Below are 23,807 nucleotides of genomic sequence, written 5' to 3'. Positions count from 1 at the left end.
TTCACAATACAATACCTTCATAAATAAAGTCACTACATAGCAGGCCGAATTACACAATGCAACGAAATTAAACAGCAAAACACTGCATCACACGAAAAAGGACGACACCAAGCGCTCATCTTTTCTTATCTTTTATATTTTTAAAAACAAACCAAAAATTACAGATTAAATGGAATTTACAGTAGACATACGCAATCATTGGGCACGTCTTTAATACTTCTTCGGATTCGTTCTGCACATCAGTCCAAAAAAAAAAAACGCACAAACACAATGAGGATTTGGGGGAGAGGCAGGGAGGAGGGATGGGGCTGGTAATAAAGTTTTTTTTTTTCCTTTGCCACTGGGAGGGGGAGGGGGGTCACTTAATATATAGATATTTTATTATTCTTACATCACTTATATAAATATATTGAACAAAAAAAAAATTTACAATATTTTTCTGAAGGAGAAAAAAAATGCGCAATACAGAAACGCACAACAGCAGTAAGGCATACAGAGAAAAAAGAGAGAGAGGAGGAAGAGTGAGTGGAAAGAAAGGAAGATTGAAAGAAAGAAAAGAATGAAAGAGCAACAACAAAGTTGGACGTAAGAAAAATCGAAGGAAAATGCTGCAGAGGGGAGGAGGGCTGGAGAGGAAGAGGAGGAGATGAAGGATTGGCTGAGGTCTCTTGTCCAGTGTGTCATGTGCTACGCGATCCTGCTGATGGATTTGTTGGTGTCTTTGTGTGAAGGTGAACGAGTGTGTGTGTGTGCGCGAGTGTGTGTATTATTATTATATACACACATACTGTACATGGCAATAGTTATACACATGCCCACGTGTCTTATGTGCTCTTCAGGTAATGTTATATATAAAAAAGTAATAATAATAATAATAATAATAAAATAATAATAAAGCATTTCATTGTTTAGAACGTGAGTGTGAATCTCCTCTTCTTCTGTCCCTCTCCACCTCTCAGCACCACCAGCAGTCCTCTCCACCCCTCCCTCAGCTCCTCCTCTCTTCACTGGGAGCTGGCTCGCTCCAGCACGCGCAGGTCATAGTTCTTTTTGGCGGCGCGTAGCTTGAACAGGCTGCCTCCGCTGTTGTTGAGTTTGAAGGAAGCGCTCTGGGCGGCCATGGTGCTGGGGAACACGGCCACCACCGTGTAGAGGTGGGCGGGGTCGCTGCAGTCCGGCTTGCCCCCGCCGGCCCCTGCTGCTGCTGAGCCCCGTGGCCCCTGAGGGTCCTTCAGCCACTGGATCTTGGCTCCGCAGAGGAAGAGCTGGTTGAAGAGCTTCTCGGCCTCTGGGCGGGAGATGCCCTCTGGCAGGTCCGTCACCTCCAGCACCCTGCTTACGACTGGGGCACGGGAAGGGGACACACATTATTAATTCATTTCTACATCTGCGTAAAGTCGCATTATTCTAATGGCACTGGTCAACCGAGCGGTTCTCTCCTTCTCTCACCAACGTCAGTGGTGCCCAGGTCTGTGGAAGCAGATTTCAACGTCTGTCTTTTCCCTCGCGCCCCGTGCTTCATTACTGCCTGGACCTGCGGACACAGCAGGGGAACCAGTTCAGACCGAACAGTCGGTACCAGGCCACAGCTCTTCACACGGCCGCTAGTCCATTCGTACCGAAGCTGACCGCGCCACGCTTACAGCCGCTGCCGTGCCCTCTGAGAGCTCAACCAAGAGCAACCGGCCATTACTGCTCTGGCAAAGAGACACGGAGTAAAACACACAATGTGAAACAGCAACACTAGCAGGCAAGGAGACACACAGGCTAAAACAGAAAAAAACAGCACACTAGACAACACACAGGAAGAAGACAGGTAGGAGAGAAGAAACGTAGCTGAAGATGATGGGAAATGTTTAAAAGTCCAGGTCATGGGTGAACATGAGAAACAAGGAGGAGATATAAAATCAACATGCAAAAAAAAAAAAAAAAAAAAAAAAAAAACACACCCAAACTAGCAGACGCACTGATCGCATGAATTAAAAACTACAAATGTGACCTCTGTCCTAATCAGCTTGCAAGATTCAAATCCTTCCGGGTGGAGTGTGACTTTAAGGGAGGCGGAGCGTGAGGTACGGAGAGATGACGTGAGGGTGGGCATCCAAAGGGCACTGACCTGATGGGAGTTGTAGGACTGGTTGTGCATGAGGGGCGGCGGGCACAGGCTATACTGCAGAGGCTGCCCCAGCAGAGAGTAACGCCCTTCGCCTGCAGCAGACACACCATGCAAACAGTCAGAATTGTACCTTGGGTATATTTAGAATAAGCCAATGTGCTATGAATCCATATATATATACACTGGAAAGGAAACTTAATTTAAGATTTAAATGACTGGATCAGCTTTAAAACACAGGGTACTGTGTGTGTGAGTTAGTCTGGTCTGAAACATGGGAATGACCGGTTTCCTTCAGTATGAAACCCCTTTTGACCATGTATCAGGTAAGTGGGTTAGTGTGTGAGTATGTGTGTGTGTGTGTGTGTGTGTGTATAAAAGAGAAAGATCAATCCCTTGAGGTAAATGGGTTAGTGTCTCAGTGTGTCTGGATAAAGGCCAGAGGCAATAGGAGCAGGTCACTGAGAGGCAGTGGGACAGATTAACAGACGGTCGTGTGCAAACACACCATATGAAAAAAAACTAAATGCGGTTTGTTTTTGTAAAATACAGATGAAACTAAGTTAAAGTTAATGTGTGCATGTGTATAAATACCTTGAGCTGGTCCTCCAGGTCGGGAAAACTGGGAGATGAGCGGCAGATGTCCGAGGCCAGGGCACACACTGTTAACACTGCTGGATGGGGACTGAGTGGGTGACTGAGTGGGCGAGGCCAGTGGACTGCTCAACTGGGTACTGGCCTGTGGACAAGACATACACTTAGAAGTACTGACACACCACTCTAGGGGAGGGGGAGTGAAGAGATCAAAATCAACCAACACCTTCTGTTGGACGAACCACCACAGCAAAAAAAAAAAAAAAAAAAAAAAAAAAAAAAGAGACTTGACAAGCAAATCTATTTACATAGATTTGCATAAAAAATATTAGAGCAATGTATTTTTATTACATTTAAGAGTTCAAAGCAAACCTGCTGACTGGAGTCAGGTTTGTAAAGCTCTCCAGGCTTGCTGGGCCTCTGATCCAGGCTGTAGTATTTGCAGGGGTTCCACTGCACCATAGGGGGATTTTGAGCAGGTTGGGGTCCATTTGGAACACTGAGCTGCATCACCATGACCCCTGGGCCAGGAGGCTGAACACCTGACACAGACATATGCACACACACAAAGTTAACTAAAGAGAACATGGAAACATGTACTGACCCCTAAAATCCGGTCTTTGGAGTCTGATTCATCCAGCATGTGTCCAACATAAATGTTTTACCTGAATATTGCTGCTGCATCTGCTGTGGGTTGCATGGAGAAGGTGACTGGGTGATCTGATACTGATCAGAGCTGGGAGGCTGCAGGTACCCCACTGATGGACTGGATCACAAAAAAAAAAAAAAAAAAAAAAAAAAAAAAAAAAACACACAGACTTAGTTCAAGTTCAACTGAGCTTTATTGTAATTTCAGCTACAAAATTGTCAGACAGCACATAGTGGAAAAGAAAACTTTCTCCAGAACCTGGTGCTTCATGTAACAAACACTTATATATGTAACAAGACCTACCAAATTAAAAACAGCCTTCCTACCTGCCTCTAGCAGTTTTTAAATCTTTTAGATTAACAGAAAACCAAAACCCGTATGTGCGGTACATGCATAAATTACTCTAAAAATATTGCTGGATATTGGCACACAGCATGTACGGCCTGTGAAATGCTGACAACGCAATCTCTACTTCGGCATATACAGGGTATGTGTAGGAGCTTGGCTGTACAGTTATTGCTGATCATGCAACGACTACCCCTGTATACATCTGCGGTGTGTGTGTGTGTGTGTGTGTGTGTGTGTGTGTGTGTGTGTGTGTGTGTGTGTGTGTGTGTGTATTTTAGTGGCACAAACCTTGTGCTGTTCTGTTGAGTGGGGGTGAGGACACTGTAGTAAACGGGCATAGCTGTGCCTGGCATGGGCCCCTGAACCGACTGGCTGGCAGGAACCATCACAGGCTGCTGGTACTGCTGTTGGACCACCTGCTGGCTCTCATTGGCCACGGGCACCTAGAATTAAGCAGTAGTAAATGTTTTTTTGTGCGTAAAGTCGCACTCCTATCCAATAAATGAGATTCTTAAGACGACTCAAACCTGATAAGAGGGCATTGGGGGGTACTGCACCATCATGCCTTGCATTTGGCCTCCCATGCCAGTCCTCTGAGAGTTGAGAATGCCCGGGTTCTGTGGCTGCTGCACTCCTATCATGCCTTGGTATGCAGGCTGCTGACTGGGCACCATGGTCTGAAGAGCAGCTGAATGGAGAAATGAAATGGTCACACCAGGTCAAAAAGCAAATTCACAATGTGAGAAACAGTCTGAAGTAAAGCAAGGGGGAGATCCACTGACCCGACTGCTGTGTGGGCTGAGCCATGGGCTGGCTGCGTTGAGGGGGGTAAGACACCTGGTGAGACATTGGCCTGTACTGCTGCCCCGAGCTGGGGTACTGCCCAGCAGGATAGTACGACACCTGGATCTAGAAGCAAAGAAAGAATGTGTATTTTTGTGTATATATGATTTGATTATATTGCATATTGTTGTTTTATACTGTTGTTCTTGAGAGACACCATCGACTGGGCATTCTTGACCTTTTTGGAGCATTTGGCACAAGAAATACCTGCTTCAAAAACTTTACAGGTTAGAAGGTCTGCTCCAGTAATCTAGATTTATTCAGGGTATATAGCACTACATTCACCCTCACTCAAAACCTTTAAATAAATGCTGTATGGATTTCCCCCGCCGTTGTAGTGAGTCTGTTAGTCTTCACAGAAACACGCGGGACAGGAGAACTAAAGGCTCCAAATTAAACTTCAGTGCAATCTCCATATCTGCAATAAGCAACAAACTGCTTTTATATATATAAATTACAAAAAGCAATAGCTGACAGCATGTATTGCACAATTGTATAGTAATGGCCATGCTGCAATGCAAATGCAAACAGGACCCTCCGACTCTGTTCAGCTGCCAGGTTCCTAGTTAATACAGAGAAAGCCCCTTTAGTTGAAATGAAAAACAAAATCAGAAACCCTCCTTGGCCAGTACCTGCTGGGGAGGTGGAGCCTGCATGTAGCTTTGTGGTGGAGGTGGCGCCTGCATTACAGGCTGGGCTGTTGGTGGGGGTGGTGGAGGGTGGGGGTGTGCCGTTGTGGGCTGGTACGCAGAAGGAGGGGGCATTGGCTGGCCTCCTGGCGCCATGATGTACCCAGTTTGTGGCGGGGGGTGTTGGGACAAGACAGTAGGTTGAGGCTGGTACATGGGCGGAGGCTCAGGAGCTTCACTGGAACCCTGGCGACTCAGCGTCATTTGGCCAAACTGAGAGGTCAATTCATCACCCTATGTGAGAATAAAAAAAAAAATTGTATGTCATGCTAAAACTTTGAATTTTAATTAAAAAAATAAAGAAGTCATTTACAAGTCCATCCCCACTTCCAAGTTTGTGTCACAGTTCAACACAAGACTTAAAAAAGACTAATCATTTAATTTTAGACCAATTTCAAATTCAATGTATGTATATATTCACATTTAGAAAAAAATGGCTTCGTTCCTGTTATATAATTGTGTTCTGTGGTACCGTGTGTGAAATCCAGAGCACCACTGCTTGTAATTTTGTTGTAGATCCAAACACTAATCAGAAGTCACTTACTGTTATCGAATTTGCAGTGGCACTGGAGCTTTGCAGGGTGGATCACGGTTAATGCACAATGCTGCACTTTCTGAATACTTTTAGCCACAGATTCTGGTGTCTCATGTGGCTTTTATGTAATGTTTCACAAAGTGTTGGCAACTTTTATTCTTAAACCATAAAATTTATCAATAAAACATACCCTTACGTAAGATTAAATAAATGTTGACATTTAAGATGTAAAAAGACTAATTGGAAATACTAATGTTAGTGGCAGCCAAAGCTCTGAGGGAAATAAAGGTCTTCATTAGCAGAAAACATGCCGATTAAAAAAAAGGTCTTGAAAAAAATAGCCTGCCTGAGTGCAGTAGGACTTATGGGGGTAGGAAGTGAAATAAGAGTACCATGTTATACTGCTGGGGAGGAGAGACAGGCAGGAGGACCTGAGGACAGGAGGGACTGGGGTATGAGACAGGCTGTGGAGAGGGCTGGAGAGATGCCACCGGCTGAGGACAGGAAAGAGGTAGAAAGATTAGCGGGGGCGCGGCAAGAAAGAATGGTTATTTGTTAGAAATGGAGGAAGCCGGAAACAATCAAAATGTTTCAATTGTTTCCAAAAATATGCGTACTTAAAAAACCAGAAAGAGACGAGAGAAGGGAAAAGGCTCACTTGTGCCATCAAGTGGTTGCCCATTGGGTGCTGAGTGGGGGTGGGCAGCAGGGCAGGCTGGGGGGGTGGCTGGGGCTGCTGGCTTGGAGGCTGAGCAGGGTTGGGCAGCAGACCCCGGTTGGGCTGGGGTGCAGGAACAGGTGTGCAAACATCTGGAGTTACCAGGGGAAGACCTACAAAGCAGAAAACTATTCGGTTTATCCAGACATACATAACCAGCCACCTGCAGCAAAAATAACCTGAATGACTTACTAACATAAAAAGAAGGGGCTGGCTTAAGCCATGCTCATTTGAATCCTTGATTGGACCTTTTAAGAAAATTGTGTTTACAGTCTGATTTTACACACTCTATAAAATAGGGGGCAGTACATCCTCAACCCTTCCATCCAAGCCCCTGCTCCTCACACCTACACTGACAACAAAATAGTGTTTCAGGTACACAGACGTATTGCGAGGGTGGGCTACTGTTAGCCGGTTAGCATGCCGAACACAGAATTTTCCCATTTTGTTAATAAATTGTCACTTTTGAGTTGTTCGAACAAAAATGATTATTATTAAATGTATGAATGCTGATCACGTATGTCAGCAGGTTCAGTACCAGTGCGGGAGCCCCTCGCGCTGCCCTGAGAGCCTTTACTGCCGAGGCTGTCCCCGCGTGTGAGGATGGAGATGCCCGAGAAGCTGCTGGCCTTGGTGACGGGCGGGCGCAGTGTGCGGTTGGAGCTGTCCGAGTCGGTGCTGCTCCAGGGCCGTGGCTCCAGACACTTCATGTCGCTGTCAGTGCTGCTCTGGCGGCTGCTGGACGCCCGGCTAGAGCTTTCCCTGTTCCCCCTGGGAGGAGCCGAGGGAGAAGAGCAAAGGGGTGGACAGAGAGAAGAAAGACGTGAAAACGGGGTGAGGAAACGATGCAAGTGATGGTGTTGAAAACAGGAAATTAAGAGAGAAAAGGAAAAATATGAGAAAATGGGGCAGAAAGTGGAAGACAGAAGAAGAAGAATGGGCAAAAACGTCCCACACACATTCATAGATGAGAAAAATGCAGCATTCAACACAAAAGCACCGTCAATACCTCAGCGACGACCACAAATACCTCAGAGACAAATTAATGCCAGAGAAAAGCTTTATTTATCTCTCACATATGCACAAATTTCACACTCATGCAGCAACCATTGATGTCTGATAAACTGTAGAAAAGAGCAGAAATAAAATTCAACGCCGGAACGGACCACAAACTGAATTTTGCGTAAAGACAGACAAATACACACAAAGACATAAACATAAAAACACTCACCCACTCAAACGCACACTCACAAACACTAAAAATCACTCCACTGTGAAACTTGGTAGAATACACACTGTATGGTGCGCTGTCAACCTGGATAAGGGCAGCTGCCAATAAAATCAATAATTCCTGTGGTTAAAGTTTGTAATCATTGAGAGGGAAAAGAAAACTGCATTTCTTAATAGAGGACCATTAGTGTAACCTTTGAATGAGCTATTCACCAACCGGGCACACAATTAATCAGAGCAGTCGGATATCTTTTCAGTTCTAGATCCAGGGCACACTCGTTCAGTACAACCAGACACAGAGCTGGCACAAATATTGGTGGGAAGAGGGGATATTTTTAGATTTTGCAATATACAGCTCTGGGGAATGGAAGGATACGACGGGGGGAAAAAAAAAAAAAAAAAAAAAAACTAACCCAAACCCAAAACTAACCCAAACTAACTATCCATTTCTCTATCCATTTCACCATACACACACAGTCTTAAACATGATGAGCTGAAATCTCACCAAACAAGGAAAGGATTGAGGACCACTCCTATGTCACCCCCAATTGACAGTTGAACCCTATGGTGACTGGCAAAAAAATGTATAATTTCATCTAATAGCATTTGAATTTTCAACGTGTCACATTTTACACAAAACCATTAACTGAAATCCAAGTGAAAAAGAAAAATGTTACTGCGGAATGTTTTCCCAGAGTCCAAAATACATTTTAAGTCATTTTAACTGTCATTTCAGCCAAAATACACCTCTTCTTACCTCCCTCCACTGGCTCCCGGTAGCTGCTCGCATTGAGTTCAAATCCTTGACGCTTGCCTACAGGGCTGTAAATGGAACTGCGCCCTCCTACATCAACACAATACTACCTAGCTACACCCCTGCACGCTCTCTCAGATCTGCAAACGAAAGGAGACTAAAAATTCCTTCTTCACGGGGTCTCCGATTCCAATCATCTCTGTTGTCCGTTGTTGTCCCTGGCTGGTGGAACAACCTGCCCTCCTCCACACTACTAGCCGAGACTATCACCACTTTTAAGAAGCAGGTGAAAACCCTCTTGTTCAAAAAATATTACAGACAAATCTAACACTTACACACGCACATGCGTACACATTGCACAAACAATACATAAATGTATAAATACATTATAATTTTTCTTCGTCTAGCACCTAACAATCTCTGAGCATGCTCTTCACTGACAAGTTTGAGCCTTATCAGGGCTCTTAGTTTGTAAACTCAATATTCTATAGAAGTCGAACGAGAATTGCTGGTGTCTTCCTCTTGTAAGTCGCTTTGGATAAAAGCGTCTGCTAAATAAAGTAAAGTAAAGTAAATTAAAGTAACTGGAGCAAAGATTTTAATAATTGAACTGTGGCTAAATAAACACTTAAAGTATCTCTTTTTTTTTTTTTTTTTTAATTCTGGCAATACAAAAAACAGCCTACGTTGCCATTAATATCGTAATGACTTTTAAGCCGTATCTATATGGACATCAAGTCCCTGTATTAAATGGCTGAGTGTTAGTGGAAGCCATGCCGAGGGAGCTCTACCGCCTGCTGCTGAATCCGGCTTCACCTCCTCACCAATTCCCCAGGTGCTGACGGGTGAAAGAATAGGAAAGCGTGGGATGAAATCAATGAGTGCGAAAGGACGCTAATGAAATCTCTGGGACGGGGAAGCGGTGGACCCACCATGCTGGGTTTTTTTTGGGTTTTTTTTTTTTTTTTCCATCCATTTCTTTTACGGATTGGAAAGGTGACCGCATCTGCTATGTTTTTTTTTTTTTTTGAGTGTCTGTAATTAATGGATGAGCTATTTGGAGCACAACACATGGCCTATTTACTGGCGGGGGGGGGGGGGGGGGGGGGGGGGGGGGGGGGCAGGAAACTCTCTAGATGACAAGAGAGTCTCAATCATGTCCCTTTGTTCCAACCTCACCCTTTACAGGAAGAATGGAGAACATTTTTGTTTTATTTTTATGAAAGTGATGAACGGGTTCCTAAAGGTTTATGTGCTGTCTAATATCAAACAGTAGGTGGTGATGTTTCACAATTTGAGACCCGAGACAGACACATTCCACCAAAATATGAACATTCATTAAACGAGTTAATGAACTCCATGACAGTATGGCAGGAACGAAGACGTGACTATTTCGCGTGGAGATAAACCCAACAGGAGCTGTGGAGGAGCCCACAGAGCGTCTGAAGCATGCTTCTGCCTGGTCCCTCACCGCACACCCACTGGCATTCACAGGAACAGCACCGCCCACCATGGCAACAAGCCCCAGAGCCCAGCTCAGACCCCACCCTCGGCAACACGTACACACACTCACAAACCAAACCACACCACACCGACGCGGTGCGCAGGGCCAACAGGTTGCAGTGGCGGTTGCGACGGCCCCAGAGGTAAAGTTCAGTAGGTAAATCAAACCAACGAATGAGTAACAAAATCGAAACCAAAATTCACCCACAAGGTAGCCATGCATGGGCCTCGCGGTCCCAGTGTGTGCAAAGGCATCGGCAAGCAAGAAAACGGATAAAGAAAAAGCAGGATCACCACGGAAACAAGCATGATAACATACAGCACACCCAGTACCTAAAGATCTGCCTCCTCTTTTGAGAGCTAGAGGAATAGCCCTCAGTGGACAGTCTGTTGAATCACATTGGAGAGAAATGCTAGAGGTTACTGGTGTACAGAGGGCAGAGAGTACAGAGGAAGGAGTGAAGAATTTTTTTTAAAGGGGAAAAGAAAATGAACAAAGGGCAAAAAAGAAAATTAAGGGGAAAAAATGCTTCTGAAAAACCCATCCTTCTGTTTCTTCTGGAAACCACCTACGTAGTTGGTGTGAAGGGCTGTCCCAGTGGAATGGGACTCTTCGGTAACCTCAGCTGAACCTGGCCTGTTAGCATAACCCAGGTTCCACTAGCTTGTTATCCTCGCACTGCGTCTAGAGTTGCAAAATAATGGTGGGAGGGTTTCTTGTGGTAGCTACCTGAGCCCTGATACGTGGTATTATACAACTTTAGGTCAAACGATGCCCAATCTGGCCTCATCGGGGGACCCGCAAAAACCTGACTGTGCCAAAACAGTGTTCTCATATGGCAGCAATGAAACTGTGATACATTTTTTTGAGGTGACTAAATGAGCATGAAAATCAGACATGTTGGCTGTACAATTATTAAAAAATATAGTATGCATGGTACAAAAGCAAGAATGTATAATTGTCCCCATCGTACAGTAGAAACTGTTTTCATTTATGGCCTTAAAAGCTAAACCACAAATAGTAGCTTTCAGCTTACTCTCATACACACACACACGCACATTTGAAAAAGAAATCACCATGTGCCCGTAGCCAACACCCCAACATAAAGTTTACAATGCAAGATATAAGGGACACAGTGTATAATTTAGAAATGAGAGTCTCCAAAGTTACTCGTTAGCTTACCTGTTTTCATTGATGTATCCGTTTTGCGAGGACTGCAAAGAAGAAAATACCTACAAATTACAAATAACTTCACTCCCCTTTCCCCCCTGTAGCTCTAACTGAGCTGAGGTCTGCTGATGCATGTTTACACAAAGGAAACCAATAAATAAATAAATTGTTTCGGTTATTGATTACAATTCAGCCATATAGTGGTCTAACCTTTAAATGTTCAAAACAACCCAAAAACTATCTCTGGTCCCCAATCTATCAGTAAAGGGCAGAAGGGTGAAGTGCAACCTTTATGGTTAAGTGGCTGCATCTTTACAGGCTATGTAAACCAAAACCACACAGCGCTGTAGCAGCACAGACATAGCCTCCTGCCAATTCTAAAAAAACACAGCACCTCTCCCAGTTCAAATAAAACCGGTGCCAAGGAGGATAAAAAGCAGCGCATTAAGCCTGTTGACTGTGCCCAGTAGGGACATAAAGTGGAACCTGGGACTCATCGGCCGGTTTTAAAAGCTTTAATTCCACAAGCAACTCACTTCTCGTGCAAAGATCCGGTCTCGCACCCGCTGGTACTCCTCTTCTCGCTCCTCAATGGACTTACTCCGCCTCCCATCCTGCAGTGGCACACGGATCTAGAACGAACAGTTTAGATTAGAAATTTTGCAAGAAAACTTGCAAGATAAATATTCAAATAAGAATATTCAGTGTTCCACAGCATAAAACAACCTTGCAAGTAAAATGTGAAATGGTCAGGGAAACTTTTTCAAAACAGCACATTATGACAAGCGCATTCATCAAGTGTTAATTAAACTAATTAAAAACTTGAATAACAATTAACAATTGACAGAGAAGGGCTCATCACACTCATAAATAATGTCTGCAGACATGCTGCTGTGCTCCGTCTTATGCATATTGATTCTCAGTTTTAGATTTAAGTAATTACACATGCTTAACCAATATGAGTTAGTGACCCAGCTGTATATATGTGCATAAGCCCTTCATAAATAATTCAGATAATTGGAGGATGTGTTTTTTATTTATCACTATCACTACTGTTTACAAAAAATATACTAAATAGACCAGCCCATCAACTTGTGATTTTAAGAAAACCAATGCTTTTTCAAATGTTTCTAAACTGTATTATTAAAAATAGTCGGAAAGGATGAAGTGAGACTTCATGAGAAAAAAGCAAGAGAGGTGTTTTGAAGAAGCTCAATATACTCTGTGAAACCGTGTGTTGCATTAGAATTTGATTACATGCATTGCTTAACTGGGATCAGATGATGGTGTTTTTGTTCCAACCTTCTGCCACATACATACATGAAGGTGGTATAACTGAAAGAGAGGCCTCTGGAAGCAGGACAGACATGGCTCTGCACTAGACAGACATGGCTCAAAAAGTATTTCACCTGATTATCATCCTTGTCCATGCTGGCATCGTCCCTTTTCAGTATAAACTTCTTCTGGAAGTCCATGTTCCGCTCGTCCTTTATGTGCTCTGAAAACCTCTGCTCAGGGCTGTGAGCAATTGGGTTAGAAATTAGAAAAATGTCAAGTAGACAAGTCGTCCTTTTCCACATGAATCTAAGCTGTCAAGTGCCGTGCCGTTTTTTACGGCGTGAATAAACTGCACCGGCGGCAGCCAACATGCTCCCAGGTGGCCCTTACATGCGCGTGTTGCCAGTCTTGTTGATGATAACGGCCTTGCCGGTCTGGTCCACGTTGTGGTCCATGCCGAAGTAGGCCGCCACTCGGTGCAGAAGCATGCGGTGGTAAGAGGTCATCTGAGGAAACTTCTTGTACTGATTACTGCAGGCGTAAGATGGCAAACGGCAAGCAGTCAGTTATTCGCACTCAACAATAGAGCAACACTAAGCGGCCGACCACTGCAGCCGGCCAACAACTGAACCTCGCTGGCAGCATGAACGAAAGGCATGCACTTAAGTGTTCCCAGTATTATTATCCCATTACACCAGCCTCCAATTTAAATTTAAATCGGGCCAGAGCGGCTGACTGAATGCGACTCACTTGTCGTCATTAATGAACTCCAGGATATCTTGTTCCAGTTTGAGCAGCATCATTCGATCCCTGTTGAAAAGGGGGAGATATGAGGAACGGGCCAAGTGCTCCCAACAAAGATCAAAGGGTCTCTGCATCAAATCCTTTCCTGACTAGGAATGGGCGCCACAGATTTCTGAGGCCTCTGGCGTTCACTACGGCATTTGGGATGTGCAGCAGACGCAGGCCTGCCCGGTCATGCTACGTGATCTGAAGGAGGCCAGAATTCACAACTAAAGGACAGGTGATACGATACCTGGGGTTGTTTTTCAGTGTGTTGACCAAGAACTCGTGCACATCAATGCCGGTAGAGTCGGTGTACTCCTGACTGGAGTCTGAAGGAAGGGAAAAAAAATAAAAAAATACAGAACACAGTTCACAGCCAAGAAAAGCGGTCAGAAGAGACCTGTAAGGCCTTTTAATGGACTGTTTCAGCCCGCCATTATTATTTTCCGTCCATCAGACAGTTGGTGGTCTGATGTTCATAGCAGTCCAAGCCATGGCACGAGTCAATTAAAGCATTCTGAACTCGTGGCGTATAATAAACACTAGGAGCGATGCTGAGGTTTAGAGGACCTTGCTCGCCATGCCAATTAAATAGGCCTGCTCTCTGCTGAGTCATGGGCATTTTGTAATCGTCATTACAAAAGTTTAAACACAAAGTTTAAATCGGGGAAACTGTAATAGCAGCACATCCTGTTGGCTCTTAGGAATGGCCAAAAGGTTTCAAAAATGCATCCTGAAGATTAAGCTAATAGCACAAAATTACCAAATTTACAAACATGTAAAGAAGTGTTCCCACGGTCACGGTAAATGACAAAGCAGAGGTGGCCTAGCGGTTAAGGAAGCGGCCCACGTAATCAGAAGGTTGCCGGTCCGAATCCCGATCCACCAAGGTGACACACACTGCTCCCCGGGTGCCTGTCATGGCTGCCCACTGCTCACTCAGGGTAATGGGTTAAATGCAGAGGACAAATTTCACTGTGTGCACAGTGTGCTGTGTATCACAAGTGATAATCACTTCACCTTAAAGCTGAAATAACTGTTGAACGGACTTATAAAGCATAAAACATAAATCCATCCATCAGCATGAATCAAGAGCTTCCTAAATCTCCCCTGAGCTCAATAGAGCATCCATTCACAACCAGGCCACCAACAAAGTTTGGAGTGAAAGTAGACATATAAACGTATATTTATGCACCGTACTGCTTTGAGTGTATGAGCTGAGTGAGTGCATGTCAGGTGGTCTGCTCACCACGTGACAGCATCTTGCGAGGGGTTCTGTCTTTCTTCTCCTCATTCTCGTAATCATCTTTGGGTGACTTCTCCTCCTCTTTGTCTGAAGGACAGCTTACGTGCAGCTGAATAATCTCCTGAAAGACCGTGGCAGTTGTTGTTCGGCTTGTTCCCAAATTGCTCAAACGTGGCACATCTGCACACTGCACGGAAGCTTCATTTGACATTCTGGTTTCACCTATTATTTATTAAATGGCTTGATAAATTATGTAAAGGGTTCATGAATAATTTCCAGCCTCGGGGTCCGCGGCATTAAGTATGTCAGCATCATTTCTTGTCACATTTGTTGTTTAACTGCCCTGTAAAAAAGTAATGGATTTAAAACACGTCTGTAGGGGTTGCCAGTCTAATATAATCCATTGCATGGACAAAAAATACGTAGACACAAAATACACGCGCCGATGCGGCTGAACCAAAACAAAAATGGCAGCTCTAGCAAGCAGAAGTAATGCGTTTGACTGACTGCAAAAAACACACTCAATTCTTCAAAGGTTTATGAGACCGGGTAACTGTAAAACCCCTACAAACGCCTATTCTTGATGTTGGCCACCTGTGGTAAAATCACCTAGACCTTATGATGCATATCATTCTGATGTGTAAAATGTATTAGAATGTTATTAGAATGTATAAATCGTCAATTTGTGTGGAAATAAAAAAAAAAAAAAAAGAATCATTAGATGAATCAATGCATCGTAAAAATCAATGCATCGTAATCTTTTAAAAAAAAAAAAAAAGAATTTGAGACAGCCCAAGTGTCTATGTGATGTCGTCTATGAAGTGGCGTCCCCTCTTGGATTTCAAGTTTGTGTCTTGGCTTCTGTACCTGAGTCACTGGAGGTCCATCTGCTGAGTATGGACTTGAGGACTCCTCACACACTGCCAGACTCCGTACCAGTTTCAGCTTGGCATTGGACTGTGGAAGAAATTGATGCCAGGAGGAACAGTGCGACACGGGGCACACCGGTTTGAAAGAGAGAACATGACACAGAAAAAGTGAATGAAATATCTTGTTTCGGGAGATATGAATCAAATCAGATTTTTTATGTATTTATTATTAACAAAGCAAGATTTGAAAACGACAAAACATTCAGGCCAAGAATAACAGTGATTGATTCATCTTAAACTTGAATAAATAAAGCTCCCCAAGCAGATGAATAGGCTTTCATAAAAAGGAAAAAAAAGGAAAAGAAAAATATTCAAGAAATAGACGTAAGCGGTGAGACTGTGCCATTGCTGCTGTGCCTGAACAAAATGAGAGCGCATGGAGAGACCCATTAATCTGTGTGGCTGGCACAGTTGGCATCTTAGCCAACTAGTGTGAGAAAGGAGCTACTACACAAGAAAGCAGGTCAAAAAAAAAAAAAAAAAAGTCTCCCTCTCGTGCTCTGCCTCTCACTCTCTGCAGTAAACAAGTGACCCAAATACACTCCTAAGAGCGCAAGGTGAGAAAACTGTAAAAGGAGAGGGGGGGGAAGAATCCAATTAGGATCAGATCCTGACTACAAACAAACACGTGTGCACGTACGAGCATCCGAGTCCAGAAATACTGGCGATAAGGAGGAATAAGCCACTCCTTAATCTGCCCTCAAACCTCCTGGCCTGCTAGGGCTGTTCAGGCCATTTGCACCTGGCCAGGGAGGCTAATGATGCAGCAGCAGGCTTATACAACAGGATCCAGCCGCTCCTTACCTTAGCTCGCTTCCTCCCATGGCTGTGGTTCTGGGACTTTCTCTGTGAGGACAAGGAAAAGGAAAAGTTATCAACAGACTGGAACATTTACAGCATTTATCAGACGCCCTTATCCAGAGAGACTTACAATCAGTAGTTACAGGGACAGTCCCCCCTGGAGCAACTTAGGGTTAAGTGTCTGGCTCAGGGACACAATGGTAGTAAGTGGGGTTTGAACCTGGGTCTTCTGGTCCATAGGTGAGTGCGTTACCCACTAGGCTACTACACTGGGCAGTAAGTAACAAGTAATGAAAGCTTATTATTAGCACTATGCAGAGATGATGGCCTAATGTTTCCATGCACAGTTTACTCATGCTAGTCACTACTGTCCCTTGTCCAACTATACACGCACAGTAGCGGGATCGATTCCTTGGCCAATCTGTCCCCAAGGTGGCAACAGCTACGCATTTTGAAATTAACCTATGACAATAAACTAGTTTAGCTGGTGACAAACTGGCACCATGTCAAAATGCGGAAAGTGAACTGCCCAATGTGTACAGGAAAAGCTTGAATTCTAGGGCTACAACAACGGATCGATTGCATCGATAAAAATCGATTACTAAAAGAGTTGGCAACGAATTTCCTAATCGATTCGTTATGTCGCGCGACGCGGAGACGTTTGATTATTAAAAAAAAAAAAAATATTTGAGCGCGTAGCAGAGTGAACATACTCGGTCTCTCTCGCGCACAGATGCTAGCAGAGTTTGGTGCCTCATAGACAGCGCGGAGCAAAAAAAAAAAAAAAAAAAAAAAAAGAGCGGAGGTAGAGGACAGATACATGGCGGAGGCAGAGAAATCTGCGCGAAAATATGCAAAAGCGACATGGCACGGCACGGGAGCACCTCGGCAATGATCCAGCACCTGAAACGCGTGTTTGATGAGGAGGAAGGGAGTTCAGCAGCAGGGGAAGTCGCTACAGAATCCTACTTTTGTTCCGTTTTGAAGTGAGGAACGTAATGTCCCTGGTGCTGGTGTTTACCTCGCCTGGGAGAGACCCATTAATCTGTGTGGCTGGCACAGTTGGCATCTTAGCCAAGACTGGGACTTAGAGCGCCACCTACAGGTGTGGAGGGGGATGAAACAGCGTTCGGACTGTTCTCTGCGTCTCCGCGTGGACGACTCGCCTATTGTGTCCCTGAGCAAGACACTTAACCCTAAGTTGCTCCAGGGGGACTGTCCCTGTAACTACTGATTGTAAGTCGCTCTGGATAAGGGCGTCTGATAAATGCTGTAAATGTAAATGTTTACCCGTCATCCAGCTTGACAGGCATGACAAGTTAGCGTTAGCGCGTAAATAACAGTAGTAAAGCAGGGGTGCTATAAGTTACTTTGCATTAAAAGACTAAAGACATGTTTTTATTCACTAGCCTTTTTTGGACCATTCATTTTTCAATCTGTTGTCATGTATAGCTACACTGCAAAAAAAGCTTTTCTTACCTAGTCATTTTGTCTCGTTTCCAGTCCAAATATCTAAAAGTCTTAAATCAAGATTACTAGACAAGAAAAATGGCATGACAAAATTAAGTGATGCTTAAAACTTCTGTTTGAGATTATATCTCATTAAGATTAGTTTTCTTACCCCATTGACAGATAATTTTGCTTGTTTTAAACAATCACTTAATTTTGAGATGTTTTATCTGAAAATACGACATAATTTCTTATGCTATTTCATGTGTCTAGTAAATGTATCTGACATTCAAACAAATCCTGTAAAATTTTCTGATTTGTATTGTTCTTTATATTTTTATAAATTATTTATCGTTCAGGCAGCTCAGGTGGCACTTTATTTAAAAAAAAAAAAAGTATATATTTGGCAGATGTAAAGCATACATGTGTATGTTTTTTGTGTTAGTCCATTTTTATTTTATTTTATTATTATTATTATCATAACAGCTCAAGGAGCAACGTGTTTGTGCACTTTCTAAAGATTTTGGTTCTGTTTTTGAATAAAGGGTTGGAAATGAATGCTTTTTTTTTTTTTTTTTTATCCGATTCTACGATTAATCAAAAAATAATCATTAGTTGCAGCCCTATTGAATTCCATTTGCACTTTCAATTAGCAGTTCAAGGTGCAGAACTTGAATTCTACTGGTCGCGCAAAAAAACGTCACGGCACACAAATGACCGCGGTGCAAGAGCAAGGTCGCCACAGTCCCTGCCGGCACTACTTTTTAACAAGAATTTCAATAACGGCACCAGAAAACCACAAAGCAACGTCACTATGATGTAATCAATTATGTTCTGCACGGCATCGATGCAATATTGTCCACGTCCGCATCGCTATGCATTGTTTATACGACTAATTTCAGCACCACTGCTTGCAATTCAGTCATCAAGTGACAGTGAAATCATGCATCGCGCAACAGAGCGCATTATTTATTTTCATCCCTTTATTACTTGCTCCTTTCCATTTCTTTAAACAACGTCCTCCGTACAGCTGAGAAAAAAAAAAAATCAGATCAGCGACATCATACCATAGTAAAAACATCTGAAAATCCTACAGCCCATATTACTGTCATTTTTACAAGATAACGGTGGCCAATTGTTCATAAAAGACGACGACAGAACCTGGGTTAGTGCCAAAGTCACATTAAATCAGGCGGCAACAGCTGGTTGACAAATGTCTGAGCAATGGCCAAAACAGGCTTCCCATAAAACCTAGCCAAAGACAAATGGAGGGATGTGCGGACTGAGTTGTCAGGTCTGGTCAGCAGAGGACAGACATGCAAACAAGGACACATTTATCGCCCTGCTTTTCTAGACGCTGCACCTAAATTAGGGTTCTGCTGGAATCCCTGATGACTTTACTAAGTGCTCTGCCCAGTTCAGACCCCGTTTGGACACAAATAAGTGAATGACTGCCACAGCTCGAGTGCCCATTGTAAACCTGGAAAATATATCAGGTGTCATTTAAAAATACTTTAAAAAAATTCACTGTCAAAGTAACTTTAATTAACTGTATAATCTGAGTCAGTTAATCAGTATAGAAGAATTAAGAGAATTAAAATGTTTGTAATTAACATAGGATTATATGTTTAATGATGCACACTTTAGTGACACTTTAGCACATCAATAATAATTCATAATGTGTACAGATGCTATGAATTATAAATGAATTATTGTTTATTTTGCATTTTATATTGACTTATATGGCTTTCCTCTATGGCCCTGCCATAGTGGATGGCCGAAGCTAAACAGATGCACAAATTGTGAAAGAGATAAATATAAAGAGCTGGAGACAAAAAAAAAAAAGAAACAATTTTAAAAATTCACACCTGGGATTTGGCAGAATAATAACAGTTCACAAATTCAGCTTGACTACCTCATTTCTGCTTGCATTTGTGCATTGATTTAGGAAATAATACATGAGCAATGTAAAGTTGTGCCACCACAAAAGTGACAGCCTTGTCTGAGCAGGTGATTTAAAACCTTAATGATCCTTTGGAATTAGCAAAATGGCCTACATCTGGGGATCTAGGGATCCAGGGACTGGGAACTCACCTGGCAGTCCTGTGAGGGACACTCTTCGGGCTCCAGTCCATCTCCACTGCCCTCTTTGACCTGGGATGGCTGGACGGCGACTTTGCCCCTGTTGCCCAGCACTGCATCGTTCAGCAGGCCGCTCTCCCCCTCCTTCTGGATGTCTGGGCCAAAGCTCATCGACATCGTCCCAGGGGAGAGGAGGAGGAGGGGACACACCGGGCACAAAGAACCTCAGAAGGAGCTACGGAAGAGATGCGAAACGAGATTCCTCATGATATTACAGAGGCACAGAAAAGATTGGTGCTATTTCTGAATTTTTATGATTATTTTTCAAACTCTTGCAACAAGCCTGTTGGCTACGATTACACTGCAGTCGCCATAATACAAGAGTAAGTGAAGACAAAAACCTAAGCGACTCACCCCGAACTTTTCAGAACATCTCTATAATTTTACATTTGGAAACGCTGGGATCGAAGTGCGGTGCGTCACCATGGATATGAAGGATCAATCCCACAGCTACAGCTCCTACTCTAATCCTGATTAAAGTAGTTAATTTAACGGAGAATTAGGTTCTCGAAAATAATTGTGGCGATTTCCCAGAAGTGGGGCAGGCGTCTATAACTAAGTAAACGACTGGAACACAAAGTCAAATCAAACACCTACAGCTGCACATAGCATATTCATCAAAAACATCATTATGACTGTTTTTCAATTGTCGTTGCACGTTAAATATCCTGCAAAATAATTGGAAAAATATTTCTCCTCATATCTTTGGCTCTACATAATAAGGAAGATGTTTAGCAAGATTGAATGTGACTAAGTGTTGCGAGTGCAATGCTGTACCAGAAGCTGTAGAGAAACCAAGTGAGGATGAGGAGGCCTGTGCCTTGGCCCGGTGGCAGGGGTGAGAGAGGAAGGATCCTACAGCAGTCGGGGGGGCCGGGGGGCAGGCTGAAGGCATTCCATAGCAAGGGAAAGCACCGGGGACGGAACACACAGCTCGCTGGACGGGCCTTACTGCTTCAGCATCGTGCACACACACACCTAAAGGGAAGACGCAGACAGTGGGGAGATCAATTCAAAAGTGCATTAAAGTCAGAGGTCAACCGTGTTCAATATTTTGAAGTGGAAGTCAAATTATTCTCATTGTGAAGCACAGCACACAGGCACACAGTGAAATGTGTCCTCTGCTTTTAACCATCACCCTTAGGGAGCAGTGGGCAGCCATGACAGGCGCCCGTGGAGCAGCATGTGGGCACTGTACCTTGATCAAGGACACCTCAGTGGCTCAGGATTCGAACCGGCAACCTTCCGATTACGGGTCCGCTTCCTTACGCACTAGGCCAACCACTGCCATAGGATCCGTTGTCATAGGTACTCCTTACACTCAACTTTGCCTTCACTGGAGACGTAAGTATTTAGCAAAATGCGTGTTACAATAAAACTCCTCTTATTAATTTGAATGTAATGTATCTCCAACAATGTAATTCTTCTCTAATGCTTGTCAACCATAACATACAATCTATAATTGGGTCTGTATGTATGTACAGTGGGGTTCAGTAGAAGTCGCAGGGGTAAAATACGTTTGATCCATCCAGTGTCACCACTCGTTGAGTACAGCTCGCACACACACACACACACACACACACACACACACACACACACCATTATACACACAAACACCATTACTCTCATTGTGTGTGTGTGTGTGTGTGTGTGTGTGTGTGTGTGTGTGTGTGTGTGTGTTAGAGAGAGTGTAAGAGCATGCATCCTGCGAGCAGAAACCTAGTGACCTTCTGACCATCTGTCTCGTACACTGCCCAGCCTGGACCTGCCATTGTCCCGAGAGAAAGAGGGGAGGAACAAAGATGACCTAATTAAATAAATATGATTTATTATTGACACACACCACAAATTAAATACCCGTCATGGCTGGTGATCAGATGCTAGAGGACAACAGAGCGGGAGTTGCAGAGAGAGACAGTCACACAGGGAGACTCCCTGCCTCTGACGTCACATTGCAGGGAGACGGAGGGGGAAGGGGCGAAGCGAGGGAAGGAAACAGATGGACGGAACAGAGTGAGAATGTGGAACGGAGACGTAAAAAAAAAAAGGGATCGCGAGGAGAGGAGGTCTGGAGGGATGACGCAAGAGGTTAGAGGGGGAAGCGAGAACGCTGGGATTCCCGCAGTGGGGGAAGACTGAGGCGGAGCAGCGGAAAAAGACGTCATCAGAGCCGCACTGCATCAATGGGCACAACTCCCACCCGCTTATATAACCCTAATCAAACATTCACGCCTCACATACAAGAAACCACACGCACACACGATTCAGACACGTACAAAATACCACGAAGCAGGCAAAAATCACCCATAATCCACCCACCTCGTGGCCAACAGTCCAATGCTCACATGGCTATTTTACGAACGTGTTCTTCTGTTATGTACAGACCAGTGCGTATACAAGACCTCTCACGTTTAGAAGATGCTCTGACCCGACTGGGCTATGTCAAAGGTCAAACTGAAACGTGTTTCGGTGCAAGAATGCATGAGTCCGCACCTTTCCGACGGGTGGCTGGCCGACACTGAATGGAACCGAAAGACGCTCATGAATGAACCGACGCCACTCCAGTCCTCCTCCCCTCACCCCAGGCTCTCCAAGCCCTCCCTCGACTTTTTCCCCCCCTCCCCTTTTCACACCGGGTTGCCAAGGAGACGCCACACGTCATTCTCAGCTGCTGCCATAGGCGTGGAGAGTGCGGGAGGGAGAGGGCAGAAAGGGGGGGTGATATTAAAAATAAAACACCGACAGATGCCCTCCAACAGCAATGTGCACTAATAATACCCAGAATTCCTTGCCATTCTTAAACACATTCATTTGAGCCATTAAAGACTTGTGCTTAGCATTCACCACCTTAAAACATCTGAAAGAACCCAAAAACCCCCATTTACATTCTAATTACAATCAGTAGTGACAGGGACAGTCCCCCTGGAGACACGTCTTGCTCACAATGGTAGTAAGTGGGGTTTGACAGGCGAGTGTGATACCTGCTAGGCTACTACCATCCACCATAACCTGGTGCTGACAAACTTCACAAAGCCCCCCGCACCCACCCATGGGGCTATTTTGCGAGGCCGACGACAGAACAGACGGTGATTCACCATTGTGTCTGTGGTCTCAGATTACTATTGCATAACAGGCACCAGAGCAGAGAACCAAGCAACGCCTCCCGTCCCTCTCAGATGGACCCATTCCAGATCAACATATGGGGCTATATTTTCATGCTGCCTGTCGCTGGGGCACAGAAGTCTGGCTTTGGTCATTACTGCACAGTGTGTGTTTTTTTTTTTTTTTTTATAAATATATATCTGTGTGTGTGTGTGTGTATATATCTTTGTGTGTGTGTGTGTGTGTATATATATTCTTTTTTTTTTTTTTTTTTACACACACGCACACACATCCGTACATACATTTACACGCACACACATCCGTACATACATTTACACACACACACACACACACACACACACACACACACACACACACACACACACACACACACACACCCGTACGTCAATACATATATACATATAAACCAGATTCAATGCAGCCACCTTCTGCTTCGATGGCAGCTTTGCCATTCTCTCAATCATGTTGTCACCTGGAATTGTTTTCCAACAGTCTTGAAGGAGAGGTGCTGAGCACTGGTTGCCTTCACTCTGCGGTCCAACCCGTCCTAAACCATCTGGAGGCCAGTTTCATGTTATGGTCTTTGCAACTGCACTGAACATGCATTCAGTTTCCCCTTCATGTCCTGAAGTAATTATGGATGGTTGTTTCTCCATTGTTATTCTTGGCCATCATATGCAAGTGACATAGGGCTATTTCACTGTACCTTCATACCAACAAACCTAAGTCTTTAAATGGCAAAAGCTGGCTAGTTCGTCAATATTCGTTAACACACAAGAAAAATAAAGAAAAACCTTTGACTGGGAAAGTGTGTCCCAACTGTGGACTGGTACTGTATATATAACAAAAAATGAGACATGCATGAGACATTTTAATATTCCTAGATGCATGAAAGAAAAAGAACAC

At 44.0% G+C, this 23,807-nt stretch overlaps 1 protein-coding gene across 23 annotated transcripts in view; it reads right to left on the bottom strand.

Moving 5' to 3' along the window:
- Window positions 1–288: 288 nt before the first annotated feature.
- The window catches only part of r3hdm2 (R3H domain containing 2), a 41,075-nt gene continuing 17,556 nt past the window's right edge, over window positions 289–23,807 (bottom strand). For 7 of the 23 annotated variants that reach the window (XM_028997622.1, XM_028997623.1, XM_028997625.1 and 4 more), the window contains 26 exons: window positions 20,556–20,756; window positions 19,731–19,953; window positions 16,191–16,232; window positions 15,325–15,414; window positions 14,461–14,578; window positions 13,462–13,540; window positions 13,176–13,235; window positions 12,816–12,956; window positions 12,557–12,665; window positions 11,684–11,779; window positions 11,160–11,209; window positions 10,310–10,363; window positions 7,028–7,260; window positions 6,430–6,617; window positions 6,164–6,265; window positions 5,180–5,470; window positions 4,487–4,613; window positions 4,232–4,392; window positions 3,993–4,147; window positions 3,373–3,473; window positions 3,080–3,249; window positions 2,708–2,852; window positions 2,117–2,208; window positions 1,620–1,697; window positions 1,450–1,534; window positions 289–1,342 (listed from right to left, as the gene is read on the bottom strand). In XM_028997622.1, the coding sequence (XP_028853455.1) occupies window positions 1,005–1,342; window positions 1,450–1,534; window positions 1,620–1,697; window positions 2,117–2,208; window positions 2,708–2,852; window positions 3,080–3,249; window positions 3,373–3,473; window positions 3,993–4,147; window positions 4,232–4,392; window positions 4,487–4,613; window positions 5,180–5,470; window positions 6,164–6,265; window positions 6,430–6,617; window positions 7,028–7,260; window positions 10,310–10,363; window positions 11,160–11,209; window positions 11,684–11,779; window positions 12,557–12,665; window positions 12,816–12,956; window positions 13,176–13,235; window positions 13,462–13,540; window positions 14,461–14,578; window positions 15,325–15,414; window positions 16,191–16,232; window positions 19,731–19,895 (3,270 nt within the window). In that variant the 5' untranslated portion in view covers window positions 19,896–19,953; window positions 20,556–20,756 and the 3' untranslated portion in view covers window positions 289–1,004. Of the gene's footprint in view, window positions 1,343–1,449; window positions 1,535–1,619; window positions 1,698–2,116; window positions 2,209–2,707; window positions 2,853–3,079; window positions 3,250–3,372; window positions 3,474–3,992; window positions 4,148–4,231; window positions 4,393–4,486; window positions 4,614–5,179; window positions 5,471–6,163; window positions 6,266–6,429; window positions 6,618–7,027; window positions 7,261–10,309; window positions 10,364–11,159; window positions 11,210–11,683; window positions 11,780–12,556; window positions 12,666–12,815; window positions 12,957–13,175; window positions 13,236–13,461; window positions 13,541–14,460; window positions 14,579–15,324; window positions 15,415–16,190; window positions 16,233–19,730; window positions 19,954–20,555; window positions 20,757–23,807 lie in introns of those variants that run through there. The other 16 variants (XM_028997629.1, XM_028997630.1, XM_028997635.1 and 13 more) reach the window with 16 other exon arrangements.

Source organism: Denticeps clupeoides, chromosome 12 (genome assembly GCF_900700375.1).
Source record: "Denticeps clupeoides chromosome 12, fDenClu1.1, whole genome shotgun sequence".
In the NCBI taxonomy this organism is placed as follows: Eukaryota; Metazoa; Chordata; class Actinopteri; order Clupeiformes; family Denticipitidae; genus Denticeps; species Denticeps clupeoides.
The sequence above is the reverse complement of the archived record's forward strand: the minus strand, read 5'-3'. Positions and strand labels throughout refer to the sequence as shown.